General features: G+C 30.1%; 1 protein-coding gene across 1 annotated transcript in view; it reads right to left on the bottom strand.

Annotated features, from left to right (window-relative positions):
• Positions 1-3060: 3060 nt before the first annotated feature.
• LOC136971863 (F-box only protein 21-like) overlaps positions 3061-25403 on the bottom strand; it is a 35423-nt gene continuing 13080 nt past the window's right edge. Inside the window, exons 3-12 of the mRNA XM_067266378.1 lie at positions 22635-22759; positions 22405-22560; positions 19277-19419; positions 12598-12731; positions 6349-6487; positions 6107-6286; positions 5888-6010; positions 5617-5687; positions 5136-5293; positions 3061-3770 (exon numbers count right to left, since the gene is read on the bottom strand). Coding sequence (XP_067122479.1) covers positions 3589-3770; positions 5136-5293; positions 5617-5687; positions 5888-6010; positions 6107-6286; positions 6349-6487; positions 12598-12731; positions 19277-19419; positions 22405-22560; positions 22635-22759 — 1411 coding nt within the window. The 3' untranslated portion in view covers positions 3061-3588. The remainder of the gene's footprint in view (positions 3771-5135; positions 5294-5616; positions 5688-5887; positions 6011-6106; positions 6287-6348; positions 6488-12597; positions 12732-19276; positions 19420-22404; positions 22561-22634; positions 22760-25403) is intronic.

Below are 25403 nucleotides of genomic sequence, written 5' to 3'. Positions count from 1 at the left end.
TTCCATGGCAGTTATGATTTTTTTTTAAATAATCATAGGTTGAACTTATTATTTTGTAATTATTATTTCTCTCAAAACACAAAATAATAATTACAGTAGAAAGTCGTTTATCCGAACGCTTTCCAGTCGCACTGTGTCGTGCTGAATCGAACATTTTGGATAAAAATTATACTTTAGAAGTAAATCTAGTGTTTTTATATTTTTTAATATATTTATTTTGTTTGTACAAAATAAAGAAATAATTTTTAACGATACAATAGCCTCGATTATTATAAAAATTTTCGTTAGGCTTAAAATCCACGAAAATTCAACACGAAGCGACACGCAACAGAGAAAAATTTCAACATCGGACAGGTTAATATATTTTTTCGTACATAATCGGTTATCCGAACCACCCGTCCCAATTGATTCGGATAAACGACTCTCTACTGTGTTTTATTATAATATATTCACAAGTTTAAATTTCATTTGTTTCTTACATATATATTATTTGTGTATAGAAGATAGTTTGTATCGTGATCACAAGATGGCACTAAAGTAAAAATAATAGCAGATACTGGTCTTTGAGCTGCAAATGGAAAAGGCGCGAAATTCGACCGCCATATCCGTGCTTCTCCTCGCTCCTTGATTTCCAGCTTTTCTGTCTGTGCTATAGTCCTTTTTCCTTCGGCCTTTTTACTGTCCTTTCTTCGCCCGGGTAGGAGTTTTACTTTTCGGATTTTTCTCCTGGAGTGGCTTCTCTGGGCCCTGGGATGGCGTTGTCCCTGCGCGGAAGCCATCAGCAACCACCGCCGGGATCGGCGGTGACCTTACCCACCGATGAATTACGATTTATTTCTCCCTTGTCTGAATTGGAGAAATCTCACTCCATCTGTCCGTCCTTCCCCTCAGACCAGCTCTACACGGTCTTCTTGGAAGGACAGGGACCTCTCCATCGCTTTTGGCCTGTCGATCTTCATGTGGCTCTGAAACCGCATTTTTCCCAATCACAGGCTTTTTTTTTTTTTGTAACTCTTTCCGCCCTGTGGGCACTAAGAGGGCCTTTTATAGCAAGCCCATTATGGGTTCGGCCAGGCCCAAAATGGGGCGGCCGGGTGGTGAGGGACGGAGACTGACATATCCGGATGGACCACCCCCTGAAAAAAAATCAGACAGGCTGCAAGACATCCGTTACTCCCGAAGCGGCTTTCTCATTATCAAAATTCGGGACCATCAGGCCGCAGAGGCAGCCCTTCACATTCCCGCCATAGCCGGGATTCCAATCCATGGTCATTTGGCCCTGGACTGTGCCATTACTGCCTATCTCCTACATGGGGTGAACCCTTCTATTACAGTTCAGAAAATCTATGATATCCTCTCGGCCTCCTCTCTTCCGGTCACAGAGATTCACTGATTTATGCGACAGGACGGAGATATCGTCGTGCCTAGTCCAACCATTTATTTTTCGGTGGCCAGTGCCTCCCCACTGGAGTCTGTCAGCATTTATTACCAGCGTTACCGCTGCAAGCGGTTCATTCCTTGCCTGCGTCAGTGTGACTGCTGTTTAAACTTCGGTCACGCGTCCAAGATGTGCCGTGGCAGTCGTAAATGTATTTCTTGCAGGGCCGATCACAACCCGGCTGAATGATTGGGACAATTGTGGAGATTAACCAGTCAGGGGGCAGGACCCTGAGGCCCAGAGGTTGTTCAGGAGATCATGGAGGACTGAGAGGCCCATATTAGGGAGGGTCCATAGAGCTTAAGCATTCACGCCGTCAGGGCCCAGTGTTGTGTTTCAAAGCCAGCGCAAAGCACGGCAGAGTTCGAGAAGGTGGAAGGGGAAATCATTGCACATAGGAGACCCTGACCGGGGTTCGTTGAGAGAGGCGAAAGTGCCTCTTGAATGAGCACGCCCAAAGAAGGATGCAAAGGCAAATCCTATACAGCAGGCACTTCTGCCTGCTGTATAGGACTGAGGAGAGTGTCATTTGGATTATATGTTGAATGTCTGTGATCACTGGAGGTGACCTCAGACAACGGAAGATGCGGTAGAGTGTAGACTGGGAGGGGGAGAAGCACACAGACAACCCCACCGCTCCCGGCAGGTCTTCTGACAGAGTTTTGCCCGTAATTGTTTATATTTGTCCCACCAGGAATAAGATGCACACCTACAGACAAGACGGAACGCACGACGTTTTTGCGCTCTAATGCGGCTGCATTTGGGGGTCCACCACGGCGGTGTACCCGTGGAAGGAATAGAGCGAATTGTCGTGTTAGCATTAACAGTTTTGTGGATGTTGTCGACGAAGGAGTAGTAAGAGGTGGGATGTGAATCCCTGGAGGTCCAAAGCTGATCAAGATTATTGGAGTACTGACTCCAATTTGTGGTATGATGAAGATGTGGGGCAGTCGTTGGGCTAGGGGTGCCCGGGAGGGATAAAGTGATAGAGATCGGGGTGTGGTCACTAGTTAATGTGTCAGCGCAGGGGTGCCACGAGGTGGAGCCCAATAAGTCCGGGGAGCAGAAGGTCAGGCCAATGGTCGATGAGCCATTTGGATGGAAGTTAGCTAGCTCCCCTGAATTCCAGCAGCATAAATCTACTGATGGGAACCAATCAAAAAGGATGCGGCCAGCGCTGTCTGGGCGGTTGCACTCATTATCCCAATAGGATTTAGGAAAGGTAATTGATTTATTCCATGCACAATTAGGTAATAGATTCTTGAATTTTTAAATCTGTTTTAAGTTCTCAAACTGGTTTATTTATGTTTTAAAATTACCTGGACTTACTTGTGATTGTGAAAGACAAAATGAAAGAAGATATAGGCCACATGTTGAACTTTGAAGTTCTAATTTGATTTCATCTCTGCAAAGAGAAGTAAGTATTTAAAATATTAATTAATGAAAACAAAATTTAATACATTTTACTTAAATTTTCAGATAATTCACTTGGATGACTCCAAATGAAGTGGGCAGAGAATAAGCTCAGATCTGTTCGTAGTGTCTGTCTGAATATTGAAAATGACATTGTTGACATATATGAGATTCCTTTCCATTAAAGTAATAAAATTAAAAAGAAACAATTAAATTTTAATAAAAAATTTTTATTTTTATCATACATACCAAAATGTAAATTCAAACAATTTAATGCAATTTCATTAAATTGCACTTTTTTATAATGGAAAATGACTTTACATTAAACAAAATAAATTTCCACTTTTTACAGAACATTCTATACATATATTTTTGGTAAAAAGTGGCAAAATAATGCATATAATTTCAACTTCATATGCATTAGTGATTTATTTAAAAAAAAATTAATCACAATACCAAAACATTGCACTGATTAAGAACAATTTTAAGCAGATGGAAATGTTAAAATATTAGTGGCTTTGTATAAATTGCAGTTATTAGTTCATTTAACAATCCATATGATACAAAGATGCAATATGTTCAAGTATTCATATGTACATCATATTAAAATCTTATCTGCTTCAAGAATATATCTCTCTCTTCATAAATAGATTAGAGAAATCACATTTTTTTTCCAAAAGTGGAATGATAAATCTTGAATGCAAAATGTTTACTTTACAAGATGAAATTTAGATAATCTAATCTTCCCTTTCTTGTGGAAAATGTTTTGCAATGACTTCTTCTCTTATAGATTTATCTTCTGGATATTCAGCTTCTTTTTCTTCATTTGGCACATAATGAGTAGTACAATAATGTTGAAAATATTTTCCTATTTCTGGGTGTGATATAGGTTTTGGATATTCAGTTAGTTCAAGATTTTCTGTAAACAAAATAATATTTAAATGAGAAATATGTAAACTGTTTGACTCAAAGATCTCTCTCTTAAGTATCTGATATTATCTGAAATGGAAGCATATTAAAAAACATTCTTTTCACTTTAATATACATGGGTCATTCAAATGAAATGTAGAGAGCAGATAGAGAAGCATCTTACAAGTCGTGATATCGTCATCCACAGCTGTAGTAATCTAGTTCTAGACCAAAAATAATGCTAGGCTTGTCCAGATTTTGCAATCAAAATTTCTTTTGATTGCTTGGAGAAACTTGCTTCACATGCATTAGTGTGTTCAAATGGTACGAAGAGCTTTGAGGACTTGAATGTACGATGGACTTTTCACAACTGGGACAATCATGCAAGAAACTATTGTAGAAATGGGCAATATAGTGATTGTTGACAAAGCTAAACATTAGTATAGGCTCCATTTGCAATATCATCCATGATTATTATGATTCTCAAAAAGATATTCACACAACACATTTGCAACATAATTATTGGACAAACAACACAGTATGAGTGCTATGTTGAAGACATTACATGTTACCAAAAGCAAGAAACAAGATTCTATTATACTTTACCAACAACAAAAGATAGTATTGTCATTGCATACTCAGTATTTTTTTCACTGACCCCAAAAGATGCATTATTGAAACAATAGCTTTCTTTGATGACATTGTTGTAATGTGCAAGTAAGATCATGTTTACCTTTTTCAATAAAGAGAGCACACTGCTAAGTTATTGGCTACTAGACAATGCAGCAACTAACAAATTAGATATTTATATTTTGAATAGATTCCACCATGTTATCAAAAAAGAAGTATCCGGGCTGCCAACATGTAATAATACTATCTGAAGAAGCCTAGCCACATGTCCCCAACCGTAACACAAACATTGCACACTTCCATTGGAAAGTCTCTGCTCATTTACCTCAGTTCCAATTCATGATATCCTTATTAGCTTAGACATCTGAAAGAGTAATTCATTCAGCAGTCACTCACCTTATGTAGATAGCATCCACAAACTAATGCAATTAATGGAACAAATGTCTGAATGCTTGAGATGAATATATGTTACATCAAAAACAGGTAAACAAAATTGCTCTGATGGTATCACCATTGTGACATTTAATAAACCAACATTGAAATTCAGTCTTAGCCATATTTCATTTGAACAACACATATCTAGCACACATCAATAGATATAAAAATTTTATCTTTTGGAAATTAGTGTGTTCCTTAAAATTTTTAAGAATTTTGTTATTACTTACAATCCAGAAAATACTTTATAATTACATCATTTAACTACTACAAATAAACAAAAACATTAAATTTTTCCCAAATAATTTACCTTGAGCCGCATAGCGATTGGAACCATCTTCGACTAAAACATTATAAAAAGGTTGTTTTTCTTTATGGGGTAAATTATACACTCCCATTTGATATATCCAATCTCGACTAGCTTCACAAATAGGATCCCAACCATAAATAACACAGATATAATTATATCTGAAAGTATATATTTAATCAATTTACACTATTAATAATAAACATTTAAAATTTTAGTACATTACTACTACTTTTTACTGTTATGACATATTTTGCATCAATAGTGTTAAAATTTCAATTTGTTTAATGATAAATTTCTATACCTTAAAAGGTATCAACTGAAAATTTATTTTGATTGGACAAAGAAATTTTAAGTAATCATATGATTTTGATTTCACTTGAAAGGTGAAATTTTTGTTGAAAAATTTTATAGTTATTATTTTAGATACAAATATAATATAATTTTCAATAAACACATTATAATAAAAATGTTGTGTTCTTACTTTTTGTGTCTCATAATCATTCCAACTGCATATTCAATGTTCAGATTGTTGTTACGGTGTTTTATTTTGACCTAAAATTCATATATTTGATTAACATAAAATTTCTCAGTTTGTTCTGCAAATTATATATTGATTTTCAATTATATGATTAACTGATTTTGTTTTTTTATATATGAAAATATTTAATTCTCGTGACAATTTATTTAATTTATTAGTAATTATTTTTTCTAATATTCTTTAAAATAAACATATAATCTATTGACTCGTCAACCTTTTTAGTCTGTTGATGACTCCTTTGTAGAGCCATTTGGCTTTGGGCCGCTTGACAAACGTATTCCACAATTCCTACTGAAGTGGGATCTCGAGATGATATTCCTTGGAGAAGTGACATTACCTGTTGAGGATATATTTCATATTAATTTTCTGTATTTGGATATGAATGTTAATATAATAAATTTTAAAAAGATGTATTTTATAAATATTGAATTACTTTTGTTAAATTAATGTTCAGATGTAGATATACCCGAGCAAGTAGCAACTGATGTTCTACGTCGTCTGGGCTAAGAATGGCAAGGAGCTCCAAGGCATTTCGAAGACACATTAATCCGTCTCCCATACTTTCTTGCTGTCTTCCCACGTCGACGAGATTCCAGCACATTCTTTTAAATACCTAAATTTATTGCAATAATAAGTATCTCAAAATAGCATAGAAAATTAATAATGATGATTTACCTGAATTGGCTCAATTGTATTATACCAATTTTCTGCCATTGGAGAATAACCAGGTACTAAATCTTTGCAATCTTTCTGACTTAAAAATTTTCCATAATCAAAAGCATCAATAAAAGTATATTTCTGATCAGTTGGCAAACTAAAATAAAAGAAAAAATAAAATGAAAACCTATTTAAGATTTAAAATCAAGTTATAACAAAATTTTACTTGTGCTAATATTAACATTATTATATTAAATTATTTCTTTTAAAAAATTAACTTTTTAAAATAATGTCAATTTCATTAATTCGTAGAAAAATATATTTAATTCTGCATACAGTAAAACCTTTTTATTTTGATATTGGATAATTCAAAGTCAAGAATATACGATTTTGCATACATTTTACTTTGAATTTCATTGTATGCATATTTCAAATTATCCAAAGTCATTGTATGCATATTTCACAAAAGTATTGTTTAATTTGAAATCTGTCGTATTATGTATTTATAAGAAATTTTCCATGCTCAATTGTAGTTTTTTGGTTTCACCAATTATACATTGTCCATTTGAGGTCATTTGGACATTTTACACATTGCCAATAGTGAGAATTTTTAAAATTTTTTATATTTTTATGGAAGAAATCTATTTGGCATTTAATTACTTTGGACATTTTCTGCAAAAATCTATTGTTTCAATAATTCCAAAGTCCATTAAATACACGTGCGTATTCACGACAGAATGTGTACTTATAGCTATAACCGTTAATATAGCTTGTTTTCATCAAATTACAATTTTCATAATCTCAAACTCAAGACTGTGAATTCTTCATAGAACTAGCCATTGATCCTCTAGATAAAATTCATGTTAATTCTTTTAGAAGCACTTAAGCTTCTTTCATATGTTATTTTCAGATCTTTCTTTGAGTGTATGTTTTTGTTGTTTAAGTACACACCAGCTGACAGTAATGTAAGCTGTTTTGAAAAAACTAATAACTCATAATATTAACATTTCTAAACGAACCAGTGAAATTATATAAGATAATATCATAATTTTATTTGAGAGTTATGCAAAACTTCAATTTGAAAAAGTTTGGATAATTTGGTTACGTTTTTTGGTCCCTCAAGTTTTGAAATAACAAGATTTAACTGTAATTGTTTTCATATGCAGAAATACTAATCTAAAAATGCTTAAGGCTGATTGCAACCTCTTTGGTTATACATGCAATTTTTAGCAGATGGCATTAAATATTTAATGGGAAAATTTTTCCAAAAGTTGTTAAAAATGGAAGATAGAATCAGTTTTCTGTGTTAGAATCCTATTTGACCCATTAAAGCCTGTACTTTTTTCTTAAAATTTTATAGCTTTCCTTTATTAACAAATTAGTTGCATCCATTCAAAACAATTATTAAGCATCAAGTTTTGAGTATTATATTATATAAATATGTTGCTAAGTTTGTGTACAGTCTTGTTTCAAGAGTTTCATTGCTTTTCTGTTTTTATTTATACATATCATATTAAAACACACAAATAGAAATATCTGTTAAAGTATTTTATTTGATATGATGGATGGTCAAGGGTTGTTGGAAGGAGTATTAATATGTAGTAATTTAAAAACTGGTCATTTTACATATACAAAATCATTATTTTGGTAAAAAAATATGAACTATTCAATGGTTGAAGAAATTGTATTACAATTTACACTTTCATTATAAATTGTAAAATTATTTAAAGATGTAAGGTAAAAACTTTTTTTGTTCAATTAGCAAGCGTGAAATAACTTCAAACATTGAAGACAAAGACCAATGCTATATTTTGTGCACCGAGTTTGTACACATTTAGTGTAGTTTTCATCTCGACGGGTATACCTGGCATGATTATTCGATAGCCATACTAAGTGATCCAATTGGGCATATTGAATATTGGAGATCAGTTTGTTGCATCAAATTTGAAAATACGAAGAAAATGTTCCAACTCTTTTTGAATAACCGACAAGATAAATTTCAACTACTTGTCTCTTGAATTCAAGCTGTGATATACTGGATCCATTTGATCTAGATAGACTCAGAATACAAGAGAAGGGCTAACAGGCTTCCCCATTAACACACAAAAATTTTAATTTAAATATTTAAACTTCAAAACATTGTTTTTAAAAACAATTATAATAGCAAATATGGTTTATCTGATCATCTGCAATACAATTGCCATGTACTGTACATGTTAAATAATGGTACTTATTATTTAAATACAGGTATACCTCGCCTTACATCGGAAATTGGTTCCAGGAGAGGTGACGTAAGTCAAATTTATTTGTGTAGTTAACTACGGTGGAAAACGCCAATAATGAGCACTTAAAGACCGCTAAATAAGACGACAACACAGAAACACAGATGTTTTCATGTTTCGTTCTCTAGGATTTATGATGATTATATTAACATTTAATGTAAATGTACATATTTTAATATGATTTTATGTGCTTTTAACGCTTTTCTAGTGATATTACAACTTCAATATTTGTGGTGGAAGTCGAATAAAATGACTTAAACTTGATTTTTATTTTTCCATATACTTTTTTTGACAAACGACGTATAATTGGGAACGACGTAACTCGAAACGACGTAAATCAAGGTATACCTGTATTTATATATGATTTTTGAGTTATACTTTCCTTTGGGTACTCCTAAATGTATCATTGCCTAGAATCCATGCATTGTATATGGCAACATCAAATAGTCAGGTAAAAATGCTTTTGAAATGTTGTCTAAAGTTCCATCATCCTCATCAATAGAATCTATACCAGATAATTCACTCTCATCAAGTGGGTCTAATACAGTCTTCAAAATTGAGATCATTATCTTTCATTAAGGAAGCTATTTCAGTTAATGTCAATAAATGATTATAATAGCATAATAAATAAACACACATACAGAAATATGTCCTCTGTACAACATCAAAAATTTCTCAAACATTTCCCATGCAGCTGGAAATGAACCATCAAACAGAATGTCTGTTACTTTAAAGGTAAAAAATTACACTGCAACTGGAAAAAATACTTTCTAAAGAATGAGTTAAGAAATTTAGAGTAGATTTCCTTGAATCATAATAAAAATAGTTACGATTTAGCATAATCATAACATAAATTAGTAGTAGGTTAGAATAATCCAAAATCAGAATAGCAGTTAATATCAGTTTTAAAAAAATTTAAGTTTTGCACTAACAAAACAAATGTATGATAGTGGAAGAGTCCAGTGGTACAGAAACATATCATAAAGATTGTGTCTTGGATTTCTCTACAAAAGAAGGTTTAACTAAATATTATTCTAAGTGAGTGTATTGCAACTAAGTAATTGCAATTCATGGACTTAGTTTGTGAACTAAGTCCATGAATTGCAATTATTAAATAACAAAATAATAATTTTATGAATATGTAAAATACCCCTAATCAAAATTCATGTTAAGATCATCATGACTTTTCCTGCTTTTAATGTATCACCAAAAATAAAAAGAATTAGAGGGATATCACTACAAATAAATTTGTCTTAAAACAGTACTTTTGAGAAATTTTGCAGAAAAATTTGTGAAATTTATAGCACATCATGAATTATCTACTTATGCATATTGGTAAATAATTGTACTGCTATGCTTTAATGAGTTAACTCTTCAATTAGCATACAGTTTAGAATTTTGAAAATTGAATTTGTTAATTTTCTGTGATATTAAAAATTTGTAGAAAATTAACAAATTTTATTTTAAAAAATTCTAAACTTTACATTAATACACGAATTAAATGGGATTCAAATGCAAAAGTGTGTTTGGTTCTATCTACTTGTTTTTGAGAATTTTCCCATAGAAAAGCATTACATTTTTACTGCCATCTGCTGAAGATCAAAGAGGTTACAATCAGCTTTAAAACCTTCTCATAGGAAGAATAAGGAGGATAATATTATATAGATTTAACAATGACTGTTTTATAAAAGAATTTTAACAGTCAAAATCAAGATAATTTGCAGAGATAATATGACTACAAATTGAAGCTAATAATCAGTAAATACTTCTCCAGATGTCTTCTTGCAATAAATACTTCTTAAGAAGCACTCTCTCATTAAGAAATTGAATTCAAGCAATGTTAGAGTTAGAACATGTTTAATATTAAACTGTAAGAAATGGCAATATTTTCAAAGATCCCCAAAAAAGTAATTTATAAAATGCACTTTACCACTCAAAACCTTTACTTTAATTGAACATTGATTAAATTGATAACTTATTGTCTGTTTTCATTTCCGTCGGATGAATAAATTTTTTTTTTTTAATACAATTAAAAGACACAGTTGCTCTAAAAATCAGACGATCACCATCTTCTATTTTCTCTGTGTATTCCGGAACGAATCAGACAGCCAGACCTTTCCTTTTAGGCTACTTAGCTGCCCATTTTTAAAAAACTTCCTTACACAGAAAAACCAATAAAAATTAAAAAATTTTTCTTAAAATTGGTGTGGTAAACTGGTGAAGATGGTGATCGTCTGATTTTTAGAGCGACTGTGTCTTTTAATTGTATAAAAAAAAAAAAAAAAAACTTATTGTCTGCTTATGCACTAAGTTTTATGTTAGTTTTTGTATTTAATTGCTATTTGAATTGGTTATTTTGAAAAGAAAGTAGAATAGAATCAAATAGTTTCATTTCGTAGTCAAATAGATACAATTCTCATTATAAATAATTCAATTATGAAATCTGAGAAATCTAAGTCAGTCAGTCATTATTATTGACAAAAAATTCATTTGTTTGTTAGTGTCCTCTTCATTAATTTCAACATTATTGGTTAATAAGAGAAGAAAATTCAATTAACGACAAAAAAAAAATCCTGAAAAAAATTCAGGCTATCATATATCTATAGACCTCAAATATCAAAATAATTGGTTAAAATAATGAAAAATATTAATACTTTTTGTATTTTTATTCCACTAAAATTTTTTATTTTTTGAAATTTTAGTAAAAAAATATTAATATAGGCTATAAATTTACCTCATGTTATTAAATAACGACATGTATGAAAAAGAAAAGATGCAGGTTGGATTTACAAATAATAGCTTTAATGTGACTAGGACAAAGTATGTTTTATACGAATAAAATTCAAAATTAACAGAATGTTACTTGCTTTGATAAAAAAAAAACTTGGATAAAGTTAGCATTAGCAGTTAATCCTAGCTTTAGCAGATGTAGGCTTTATATAACATTTTTACTAACATTTCCATCTGTTTATAACACAGAAACATGATTCTACATTCATAGGATTGAAGTTTGCAGCGAAAGTGGCAAGGTGTGATTGATGATTACCTACAAGACTGAACTGCAAGCATTGAATTAATTGTTAATAGTTTTTTCAAAATTTCACCTTTACAACTTGATATAGAGGATCATAATCAGTACATAAACTTTTTGATCACATCATGAATACAAAATCACTTATCTGTATAATTATAGGATAAAAATTAAGTATACAATGAATAAGTAATCAGAACATATGCAGATAAGTACTTAATCCTGGAGTGTACACAATAGGAAATTAACACAAGTGCATGCAATGTATCTGTCAGATACTCTTGGTATATTTGCAAATTATCATGACTTTTTTAAGTATTATTTCCAAGGAATTTTTTTTTACTGCTACTTTGGAATATTTTAAAGAAATTGGCATGAAATGTAACACTAGTTAGGCATTCCTGATTGTTGAATCAAATGTACAAAATGACTTTTTATTTACTAGAAGTATTCAACACAAATTCAAGAGCAGTGTCAGAAGTATCACAATTCCTTTTTATGCATATCTATGTTGCACAAAACAATATTACTAATCATTTCTGTATTGTCTACATTGTTGAAGTCAAATTTATCCTTAGATGAATCCATTATATACATGCTAACACATGTACTATAAACTTTTAACTGCATCTAAAGTCTTGGTTAAGCAAAAACATGTTTTAATAGGAATAAATGTAATTGGAAGATAATGATAATAGGATATCAAGAATTTCAGATCAAGGACAGGGAATGCAGTTTTAATTTAAAATTAAAAACATGTGGAACTCTCAGATATATTGCATGGCCCATTTTAGTTTTTATAAATTGATAAAAATTTATTTAGTTATATCATAATTTTTAAAATTAAAAAATACTTAATTTAAATATTCAATTAATTTCAGCATTATTTCAAAAGTTTAACACTTGAAATAATGGAGAGATTATTAAGAAAACTTAAATAAATTACAAAACTACCTGGGATGTTCTTGCCACTTCAGAAGAAAATGTCCGGGAAAATTAACAGGGTGACAAACAACACCAAGCCTCCTTGCAATAGATGCATAAATTATGCATAAAGTAATGGGTATTCCTGTTTTTCGGGTAAGTACCTATTTTGTAACAACAATTATTAAATTTAAATTCAAAATACATAAAATCTATATATTTGTTGTTTTAATATTTTTAAATTGTGTAATAAGTCAAAAAAATTTAATTAATTTTAATGACATATTCATGACTATCAGATACAAACTAATAAACTGATTGTACAACCTATTATAAAAGTCTCTCTCAGAAGAAAAGAAATGAAGAAATGATTGTTTTAATTTATTCACGAAATTAGGAAGACTGTAGACAATAAATAGATGATCTGGTTGATATTTTCAGAATTTCACATAGCTCTGTACATGGCATTCTTCACAATGACTTGAAAATGCATTGTATGTACTCTCATTTTATTCAGAGGAAATTAACAGATGACAAATATGAAGAACATGTACTCAGAAAAGAGACAGTTGATAAAGATTCAGAGTAATTACTGGCAATGAAAGTTGATGTTTCTTGTACAATCTACAGAGCAAATTCACTTTATTGATTAATATGGAAATCAGCCTCTTCACCATAACAGAAAAAAAGGAAAGATAATGGTAATGGCTTTTTTGATATAAAAGCTTTGATATATATAACTTGTTGCACCACAAGTTTGTTTCCAATGATAGACATGCCAACATATCCTTCATTGACATTTCCGATCATTTCTATAGTGAAAACGGCCTCATTTCTGGAAAGCAAAAAACTGAACTCTATCACAACAATGCCTCAGCACATTACATTTTCCTAGTTAGTGAATATCTGGTAAAACACTAGTTAGATATGCTTTAGAAGGTAGTTGTTCTTCTAAAGCATCCTTTCTAACCAGACTTCACTCCTACATATTTCAAATCTTCACTAAAATGAAAGTTCCGTTGACATATCAGATTCAAATCAGATTACATGAAAAGTGTTGTCATGATTGCACTCAAGGAGATAATGCAGAATGGGCTACAAGATTATTTTATAATGTCAATGTCAGCAAACATGTGTAGCTATAGAAGATACTTATTTTGAAGGTAGTCCTTCTGTGTACAATATTAACATAAAAATTATATTAAAAGTTTGTTCAATTTTGACTCTAACCCAAAAGATTAATGGTGATATGGTGGTGATAGCTACATGATGGCTTCAGACAGGAAAATTTCTGTCTTGGTGAAGAGGCTGATTTCAATACAATAAAGTACATTTACTCTGTAGGTTGTATAAAAAAATATCAGGTTTTGTTCATTAAGAAGTGGCATTTTGCTAATGAATCCTTCTTAAAAGTACTTTGCATGTTTTTGTTTTTATGATAAAATATTCAAAGGCACAAGTGGTTGTAAATTGTAAAGACAACAGTATAAGTTTTTATTCCCATCATTAATTTTGTGTACAATGGGGAATCAATTGCAAAGCTTGCCTCACTTTATTATTTTTTCCATCTGGCACTGACCATACAGTATATATACTGTATGGTCAGTATATATATATATATATATATATGTGTATATATATATATATATATATATACAGTAAAACCTCAAAAGTTGGACAACTCTCTAACCTGGACACCCTGCTAACTTGGACACTTTCCCTTACATCAGACAAAAGTATAGACATTATAATGTATTCCTATCTCTATAACCTAGATACAGTCGACTCCGCATAAGTCGACAACCCAAGGGGAAGTGGAAATGTGTCGAGTTATCTGATGTGACGACTAAAACGAAGTTTGAAAAAAACCACAAAACTACAATTAATAAAATACAGTAGTGCGTTATACAGTAGTATAGGCTTACAATACATTGTGTCCTCCATTTACAATTACTCTGTAGATGAAAAACTGAAAAATTTGTTTAGTGTTGTTTGTTTTGAGCACTTAACTGTCTCCACTTTCTTTTTCAACGATCACGAATGCCTTGAAATCATCATCTTTGCAATTGTCAATTGTTAGCAAGTAACGTCTAAGGATTCTTAATGCCTCTAGCGTGAGAAAATGCAAAATTGGATTCTGGTGTGATGTTGATGCAGATTGTATATTTTCTTTTTGTTTATCTGTTATTATTTTATACATAAAAATACATAAAATGTTAAGGCATTTTTATTAATATGTATATCTATATATATATTAATAATATTATTATATTATTAAATATATTAATTATATATTAATAAATAAATCGAGTTCCCTCCTGAAAAAAACATGGGTTCACACCACACGTGCGGAGTGAATTCATTTTTTCAGGAGGGGGTGATGACTTATCAGAGTGGGGGACAGCAAAAGTATGTCAACTTATCCAGTGGTGATGAATTAAACGGTGTAGAGTAAACCAGAGTTTTTTAACATTAATGCCTATGTAAGTCGGCCGGGACCACAGAAAAGTGACTACTTACCCGGATAACTCGACACCATCAGTTGTCGACTTATGCGGATTCGACTGTACTTCACTATCCTGTATCTTGGTCATCTATTACTGCCACTGTCGTATTTTTCCACTTCTTGATGGCAACTCCAAGTTGGACACTAAATATCACCTAGTGACAGATTAAAACTTGCTTGCTTGGCCAGTAGATTGTACAGTACATGGTGATTGGTATTGTAAAGAGAAGGGATTTGAAGGAAAAGGGTTCAAGAATGAATACCTTTAAGTATTCATTCTTGCAGAATTCTATTGCAGAATCAAAGCAGATGTTAATTTGATCTTAATGTACTCAACTGCAGGACATCAGAATGTTTTGATGGAAAGTCATATTGGTATAATTAATATTATATAAGTGTAGACAAGACATTACAACTTATATCTTACAAGCTAGTTTAATGATACCTTATTGAACTACATAACATGCACTTTTGGTCATTAAATTGTGTGATAATATTAAAAATTGATGCTTGCATTATATTACCAAAACAGTAGCAGAAAACTTGGTATGCATATAGGTATGTACTGTACATGTCTACGGAAACACTCATCTCTCTAACCCAGACACTTTGGATCTTCACCACAGATGTCCAACTCAGTGAGATTTTACTGAATATTTTTATTGATCTGGCTATTCTTTATCAAATGTTTTAGTCCCAAAAAGAACTATCTGTCAAAATCCTGAAAAAGAACTTTTACTTAAATAAGGTAAGCCTAGAGGGTTTCAGGAATTCATATTACTTCAAGCAGACATGACAAACATTTGTGGGATGGGTTCAAAACTCTAAGTGGAACCAAGTTCAAACATTATGCAAGTGATAGAACAAAAATAAAAGAAAGACAGATTACAAAAATTTTTTAAAATCTTTTATTTGATAAAATATAATTATAGTATTAAAGTAATGTAGTATAAAACAATATTACAAATGAAGCATTACCAGAACTAATACATTTGAATTAAAATAAAATATTTAAATCAGTAATTGATAAATGTTATTTTCAAAAACTATTAATTATTGATAGTATTAACTCCCTTCCCAGTCCAATTTTTTCAGGTTGACCATCCAAAAAGTGTCCGATGTTTTATATATAATTAATTTTTTATGAAAAAAATATGCAAAAAATTAGCTCATACATGTGTATTTTTCTAAAAATAAAATAATTTTCATTATTTGTAAGAAAAACTACCAAAAACAATTTACATAAATACTGTCAGATTCTGAAATGAAACTATATTTTCCCACCAAAAACAGAAAAATAATTTCTGTAACATAATGCAATCTATTGGAAAAACAGAGAAATAAATATTTAACAACAGTGAATGCATCAGAGAAATTAAAATCAAAGTTTCTACAGTATTTTTCACAATAAACATATGACGTATGTCAAAGCCAAAAGGTGATCACTGCATAAAGATATATGGGACAAAGCAGTGACTGAGAAGGGGTTAACTAGCGTTACTTCGAGGGGGGCTGCTCACTCACCTTTTGTTTTAAAATGCTTGTAACTTGAGCTTCTTGGAAGTTTTGTGGCCAAACTCATCTACCTTTCTACCTGAGTATCCCCTTTGACAAGATACCAGAATTAGAAATGACAGTGATTGCTAAAGCTTTAGGTGCAGTCTCTGTTTTGGTTGTGTTGGACAAGTTAGTGTGGCACTCACCCACAAGTAATCCATGTCTTGTTTTTTGCACTTGAAGTGGCATGATTCTAATTGCGAAATGATATTGTATATAAATACTATTATAAAACATGATGAAATGTTTCTGAAATGGCTTGAGGAATCTGAGGAAGAAAATGTAGGACAGAGAAATTGACAGCAAGAATCTCTGTATGAAAATCCTGAAAGTGTTGAGGAAGAAACCAGATCATCCACAGACAATATCAGTATCAAGAGAAAAGTGTGAATATTGTCCAAAAAAAAGAAGAATAGGAAACCAGCACCCAAGAGTGTAACGTATAGCCTATTGCACTGATCTGCAGATACCACAAAACAATCTGCAAACAATGCAATTTTAAAAATCCAGACTAAACAGATGAAGAACTTTAATAGAAATTATAATTAAGTTTAACAATAATTTCAGTTATCGTATTTCTGTATTTATCAATCTGATTAGATATCAATGTTCTGTTTCTACATCAAAATTAGTTTTAATGTATTCTAATTGAAGCAAAGTAAAATATAAATAAAACAAATTTTAATGTCTAACAAAACTTCCTGATCTTAGTAAAATTTCTCAAAACAAATCATTAAGAATATGAAAATATGTAGGATGAGGGCAACACACATCCTTAAGTAACAACATTACAAATCCGACAACAAGTAGTGCCTGATTAAAAGCAAATAAAACAAGATTCCAGATATCTATGACAACTGCCTAATATGATTGTTTCTGCATACAAGATCATTTATCTTGTATGCAGAAACAATCAACATGTATTCATAATTCATACAAAGTCACATTAAAGATTTTGTATTGTGCAAATCACAGACATAACAATATGTAAGGATTGCCAACCAAGAAAGGGGAGTGTTGGTTAGACTCAAGTCAAAATGTACAAGGTGTTTAGAATGTTATGCGGATGGTGATGGACATACTGACACAAGCACCTTTACAATTGATACATGTTTCTTTTGATATAAGAGGGGAGCTTAAACTTTCTTATGGTCGTGTATCCCTTCAATAAAGTTCAAAAGGATTCTGTTGGTCCTGGAAAATTTCTGGAGGTTAAATTTATTGCACATTTTTAATGAGAAAATTAAACAAAATGATTACATGACAAACAAATTAGCAAAAATAAATTTAAACACATTTAACAATATATAAGCCATTCAATAAGTAGTGCCTCCATGCAAGTGTTTCACATAGTTGTTATCTAGAAAACAGTTTATTGAAAGTCATTTGTTGTTTATTTCAATTAAAAAGAAGACAGTTTCTTAAGTATTTTATATTGTGAATGTACAAAGTTGTCTTCCTTGCCATCCTATCCAATCACCAGTAACAAAAAAGTCTTCCCTTTGCAGAGATAACCTTTCATTAAAGGCTATGCCTCTGTAAAATTATGTAAAACAGTAGAACCTCTAATAAAAGGTCGTCTCTGCAAAGGAAGACTTTTTTTTGTTCCTGGTGATTTGACAGGATGGAAAGGAAGATGACTTAGTTTCTTCTGTGTTTTATATTGAAAATGATTATTTGTTTCATTAGCTAACTAACGTGTAGTAGAACATCAAACGTGTTGTAGTTTGAATTTAATTATGTTTAAAATGGATGATATTTTTTCAATTGTGTCTGTGTTAAATAATGATCAGTTATAAAGTTTCCAATTTGTGAAAGTGTGTCTTTCAAAAAACTCCATGAAAGACTAGTGGCAATTTATGGTGCCGAATTATGGACAAAACAAATGATTCTGTAACATGACAATGCTAGACTATACCAGCATTTTCTCATAAGAAGCTATACACAAATGCAGATGTGAAGGTTTTGACCACCTTCCTTATAACTCAGATTTGGCACTCTCAGAATTTTAGTTGTTTTGTACTCTCGAGAGACAACATCTCAAAGGAAGTTATTTGTAATGAAGACTTAAAAGTTGCCATAAGGAAATGGTTCTGACAACCCGAAGATTTCTAAAGAAATAGGTTTGATAAACTTGTTAAGTATTGGCATATCTGTATTAAACCTGAAGAGGATTGTCAAGAAATGAAGTATGTTGATTAAATTAGAAATATTAAACTTTGTTCTTGTGTTGGTTTCAGTTTAATATCTACCACTGATCTTGTATATAAATATAAAGGCATTACTTATTTAACACATTTCATAATTCATTTCCTATAAAAATAAGTGCAAAAACTATCTTCTCAATGAGATTTTGAATATTAAAGCCTTTTTTCATTCTAATATGAAAACATTGAATATCTTCCATTAAATTTATATGGAATTAGAACTTAATTGCCATAACTCGTGTTTATAAATTTGTTCTGAATGGAATTATTATGAATTTTTATTAACGATATGGAAGAATCCTTTACAGATTCAATAAAAATACATTAATATTAATACATATTTATAAAAATAAAAACTTCTAAATATTTTAAATTCAAACTAAATTAAAATAATTTAATCATCATCATCATCATAAATACTATTTTAACAAAAAAATACCTGATCAATATAGGAATTCAGAGCAGAATAATAGTCATCACGATTTCCATTAAATTCTTGTTGATTAAAAAGAACAATATTAATACAAGACAAAATACTTCTACAGTCAGCTGGTTGCCAAAGTGAATTTTCCAATGACACATCTGAAATTATATTTTAATAAATAAATATTTTTCAAAATCTCATTTTTTAATTTAAAAAGAAGACATGCAGATATTTTAATTTTTTTTTATAAATATGAGGTTCAGTTTTGGTTTGTTTTTATTTTAAATTGAAGTCAATATCTTTGTTGGTTACTAAATATACAGGTATACCTCACCTTACATCGGTAATTGGTTCCAGGAGAGGCAATGTAAGTTGAATTTACTTGTCACTAGGCTAAACCACAAATTACCATTCCCAGTTCTGTATTTTATTTATAAATTCATTTTTAATGCATGGTTAATAAGAATCTATTTTAAGCTTACAAACAAATAAATTTTAGTTTTTAATATAGTATAGAAAAAAGTAATCTAAATTTATGAATACATGTACAGTACGTACAGTACATACTTGTAAATGTACATGTTTACAATTTGGTGATGTTTACAGTACAGTCTTTATTTGTGAATGTGGTTTCTCTAAGACATTATAAAATATGATGATTTTTTTAAGGTTAAATAACAAATACAGTTATTAAAATTATTTTGCGATAGTAGAAAATAAAGTAATTTATGTTAAATTTACCAATATTGAGTTGTGCTGACAGCGACGCCAAATGGTAGATATTGGAACTACCGTGGAAAATGCCAATAACGAGCACTTAAAGACCACTAAATAAGACGACAACACAGAAACACAGATGTTTTCATGTTTCGTTCTCTAGGATTTATGATGATTATATTAACATTTACTGTAAATGTGCATATTTTAGTATGATTTTGTGCTTTTAACGCTTTTCTAGTGATATTACGACTTCAATATTTGTGGAAGGTGGATGTAAAGACGAATAAAACCACAAACTTGATTTTTATTTTTCCATATACTTTTTTGACAAATGATGTATAATCGAGAATGACGTAACTCGAGGTATACCCGTACTTCATTTTATGAAATTAACAACAACTTAAAAGAAAAATCACTTTTTAAAATTTGTGTATCATTAGCATTTGATCTGCTGTAGAGAACCATAGTTCAACTGAACACCGATAACTTATTGTTTCACATCGCAATTATATAGCTTTTTAAAGATAGAACTCCCAACATAAAGATCCAGTAAAATTTTTCTATTCTGCTGGATCTTGGTTTTGGTGAGTGTTCCTCTTTGACTATCAACCCAGTTTTTTGAAGATTGTATAATATAGCTATTTGAAACTATTCTCTGCTTTATTAAATTATCACACTTCAAAACTATATATTGTGCCATTCTCTAATAATATAATCTCCACAAGCATATTATAAATGCAATGCATTCTCACTAATCCAAACTAATTATTGTACAAGAGCATTTGGATTAGTAAAGTTATATATAAATTTAAAATGTGTAGTACATATTAATTTCAAAACTTCGTCAGTTTTTTAAAAATAATCTATAACTTGTTTTCATTTTCAGCAGGGCATTTAGTAGAAAAATGAATAAAATGGGTCTGGATTGAGCATAGTTTGAAGTGGTGCAGCACAAGTTTGGATTAGCGAGAGTGCACTTGTACACAGAGACAGAGAAGATTGTCAATTAAGAATTCATGTGCAAAATAAATCTGATTGACATTTCCAAAAATATAACATTTACTTTATTCTATTATAATGATCTTTACTGAAGAAATCTTATTGTTATAAATGAAAAAATAATCATGTGATTTAAAACTACTTATGTTAAAGTTTGATTTTAGAATTAAAAAGAATAATAGAAAAGATATGATTATAGTAAATAAACAATCAAATTGTGTTGTTAATTAAATTTCTAAGATTTTGCTAGCTTTATTTGCATCATTATAGCATTTTAAAATACAGAATGAAATAAATAAGTTATATTTTATATCATTAAACCTTTTACTAAAAATGACAAGATAAATATTTTAACAATTATTTTTGTTTCCATTCATATTATCAAAACAGTAAATTAATAATGTGTGCTATATTATAAGTATACAGTACAGATAACCACCATATAACACGGCACTTCTATAGCACAGATTCACTCTGACACGGTTCAAGAATTCGGTAAAATTAGAGTACCTACATATCAGGTACTCTAGGTAAAACCCTCGTACAACATGAAATGTAATAAATTTTTACATACTTAAGTACTAATAGTTTACGAAAATAATTTTCGTGAACTATTAGTACTTAAGTATGTAAATTTTCTTTTCCCACTTTCTGTTGATACATATGGTCCTTCTCGACACTTGTTTCAATGTTGCCAGATCTCGACGCTTCTGCTTTTCATGTTGCCAGATGTTTTTCCCTTATTCCAAACTTGCTTTATTCTCCATAAGTGCTTGGCACCATATATGCAAATTTACAAAGATCTTTTTAAGTAAAAAGCAAGCAATCTAACACTACATACTTTTTGCAAAAGGTAAAGCACGGATCTGAAGATAATGCAGAAAAATGATCAGAAGATAAGGATAATTTGCCAAAAAGAAAATGCTCTTGGTTAAAAGTGCTTAGTGATGACGAAGAAAACATTGTTTAATCTATATTAATATGTATCACTTAAGAAAATTTTAATAAAGATATTTATCTTAATTATGAAGATATAATAGCATGTTTTTTAATTTTTGGAACGTAACCCCCCTTTTCGTACTAGTTCTTTGTTTTGTATAACGCGAATTCACATAACACGACAATTTTTTGGAACGTAACTCCCGTGTTATACGGGAATTACCTGTAATATATTTTGCAGTGTGTTAAATGTTTAAATTTAATATTAAATTCAAATATATTAAAATAAACAAAATATCAGTTATTAACTAATTATTTGAACAGAGTAATCATTTACTCAAAAACATAATATGAATGTTTAATATTTCAACTTTTCAAAGTTCTTAAAATTAAAGATTAATAAGGGTATTTTTCAAATCTGTAAAAATTACTATTTTGAAAATTGAGAAAAAAAGTTTTATAATTAAATTATTAAATTTTATTACCTCTTCTAATTAATTCTGTTTGCAATAAAGGATGCTTTGGATGCCTTATTTGCAATTCATTTTTTGTTAAATGTGTTAAATATTCCAATTGTGATATGATATCATCTTCAGATATTCTTTCAGTAGGTTGACACCACTGAGCTAATAATACTGCACCTAAATATATTATTTTACATAAATTATTATTATCTGTTTATTTTAATAATACTTAAAATTAAACATAATCTTACCTTTCTCTAGCATTTGTAAAGAAGAAGGAAGGCTAAGAAAATTTTTCCAAGTGATTTGAAGGCATTCGTGACGAATATATCTAAGAACTCGTTGGGCATAGTATTTAATTGTTAAATTATTTGATCTGCAAAATATTTTTTAAAATGAAATCTCATTCTCTCAATTTGGCTATCTATAATAACTTAAAAATGACTATATATTAATACATATTTAATAAATCTATATAATATACTCACACACACACACACACACACTTCTAGAATAAAATTCCTTACAAAAACAAAAGTTTTGTTAGTATTGAGGATTTATTTAAGAAAAAAAATATATTTGAACATTTGTAATATCTCTTCTTATGTGTAATAAAATCTTCCACTCACTACCATAGTAAATAAAATGAAAAAAGTTTTCTGAAAATTCTTAATAATTTGCTTAATTTCTAGTTTAGATACATATCAGGAATCAAAGAAGTAAATCTTTCAATGGTAGCATTTGAAACAAACTGATCTTTCATTTATTTAAAATATTTTTCTTCGTACGACAAATCTAACAAATATGAAAGAAAACAATAAGTTCGACAGAATTTTTAGTGATAACAATAAAACTGCATTAATCATCAATTTTTTACTTGTGGATTTAACTGTTGATTTATTTAGGTAAACCTTCTTATATATTTGTTTGTTCCTTAAATTATCATATTAATGATGATAAATCTCTGAAAATTCTATTGTAATCAATCAATTCCTCTATTGTTAATTAATATTTGTAATTTTTTTCTTTTTTAAGTTTGTATGTAATCCTAGCTTCCTTCTGACTAATAACTACTTAATCATATAAGTTGGCTGAGAGAGGTTTCTTTTTGTATCTTAAATTTTTAAATTTTCAATATTTGATGTAAATATTATAAATATCTATAACTTCCACATTACAAATTCTCTCTATGTAGGCAGTTTTTTTCAACCCCTGATAGTCCATAAAACAAAGACGAGTGTAAATAACAAAATGAATTTATTACCAAAAGTTAGGTATGAACATGGTTACTTTTCGACAAATTACCGTGAAGATTAAGGCATTTGTCATATCTGTGGATGAGCTTTTCTATCCCCTTGTCGCCAATGACTTGAGATGGGCTGTAACCACTGTTTTGAAGATTGTCATTAGTCTCAAACCTCTGCCCTCCTAGCCATTTTCTCTGTTCAGGAAAGAGGTGGCAGTTGCTCGGCACTAAATTGAGGCTATATGCTGGGTGTTTAAAGGTGGTGAAGACTTCCACCCTTCAGACTTGCACCCAGCTTGGAACCTTTTAATGTGTGAAAACTTCCACCTCTTTCCTGAACTGAAAATGTGGCTAGCAGGGCAGAAGTGTGAGACTAATGACGATCTTCAAAACAATGTTAAGGCCATCTCAATTCACTGGTGGCAACATTCTATGACAAGGGGATGGAAAAGCTCATCCACAGATATGACAAATGCCTCAATCTTCACGGTAATTTATGTCAAAAAGTAACCATGGTCGTACCTAACTTTTGGTAATAAATTCATTTTGTTATTTACGCTTGTCTTTGTTTTATGGATCATCAAGGGTTGAAAAAAAAACCCCGTAATAAGATTAATCAATCATATCCTAGTTCTTTTAGTAAATACAGTAGAGTGTCATTTATCCAAACACCGGTGTTCCGAATGCTTTCTAGTCGGACTGTGTCGTGCTGAATCAAACTTTTTTGATACTAGATTTACTTCTAAAGTATAATTTTTATGTTTTTATATTTTTCAATATATTTATTTTGTTTGTACAAAATAAAGAAATAATTTTTAATGATACAATAGCCTCGATTATTATTATAAAAATTTTCGTTAGGCTTAAAATTGACGAAAATTCAACACGAAGCGACATGCAACGGAGAAACATTTCAACATTGGACAGGTTAATATATTTTTTCGTACACAATCGGTTATCCGAACCATCCCAGTCCCCAATTGATTCGGATAAACGACACTCTACTATATTAGTAATCTTTATCGTTAATAAGTTGTTTTATTGCTCAACTCTAAGAATTTTTTTTATGAGAAATTTATATTTCAATTACAATTACATTTATTATGCATTTTGAATATGTTATAATATATAAATTCCACATTAAAGTATCATCTGATATAATAACAAAATTTACATTCACTGTTGTCTCATACTCATTACTTTTAATTCAATTCAGTCAATCAAATCATAATATACATAGAATAACAAGTTTATAATTATAAAAACATATATAAACAATGTTAATATATATTTATAAATTTAAATATTTTATACATATGTATACATTTATAAGATTATGTAGTTTATCATAGTGCATGAGTGCATAAACATTATTCTTTTTAATAAAAAAAATAATAATAATAATGTTTATTCATTACATAACTCTATCTTTGTTCCAATAAAATAATTTCAATATTTTCTTCATAAATATTCAATATATATTCAATATTCCTTAGTGTAGTGTACAGTGTAAAGTATTAAAATCCTGTTATCTTGTAAAGACAATGAAGTTTACATTTCTTCGTTTTTTATAAATAAATTAAAAAATTGAAATATTTTCAAAATTTCTTTAAAACAACACTTACAAAAAACAATGTTTAGAAAATGAAAATACATTTTCATATAAAGATATTTTGCTGCCAAATTTGTAATCTCTCTCTTTTACTTCATATATCTTATAATATTCATTTACAATGAGTGTGTCTTCCTTAGAGCTTTAATTTTCATATATTTT

Source organism: Centruroides vittatus, unplaced genomic scaffold (assembly GCF_030686945.1).
Source record: "Centruroides vittatus isolate TY-2023 unplaced genomic scaffold, ASM3068694v2 contig_273, whole genome shotgun sequence".
Classification (NCBI taxonomy): Eukaryota; Metazoa; Arthropoda; class Arachnida; order Scorpiones; family Buthidae; genus Centruroides; species Centruroides vittatus.
This window is presented reverse-complemented; position numbering and strand designations above follow the sequence as displayed.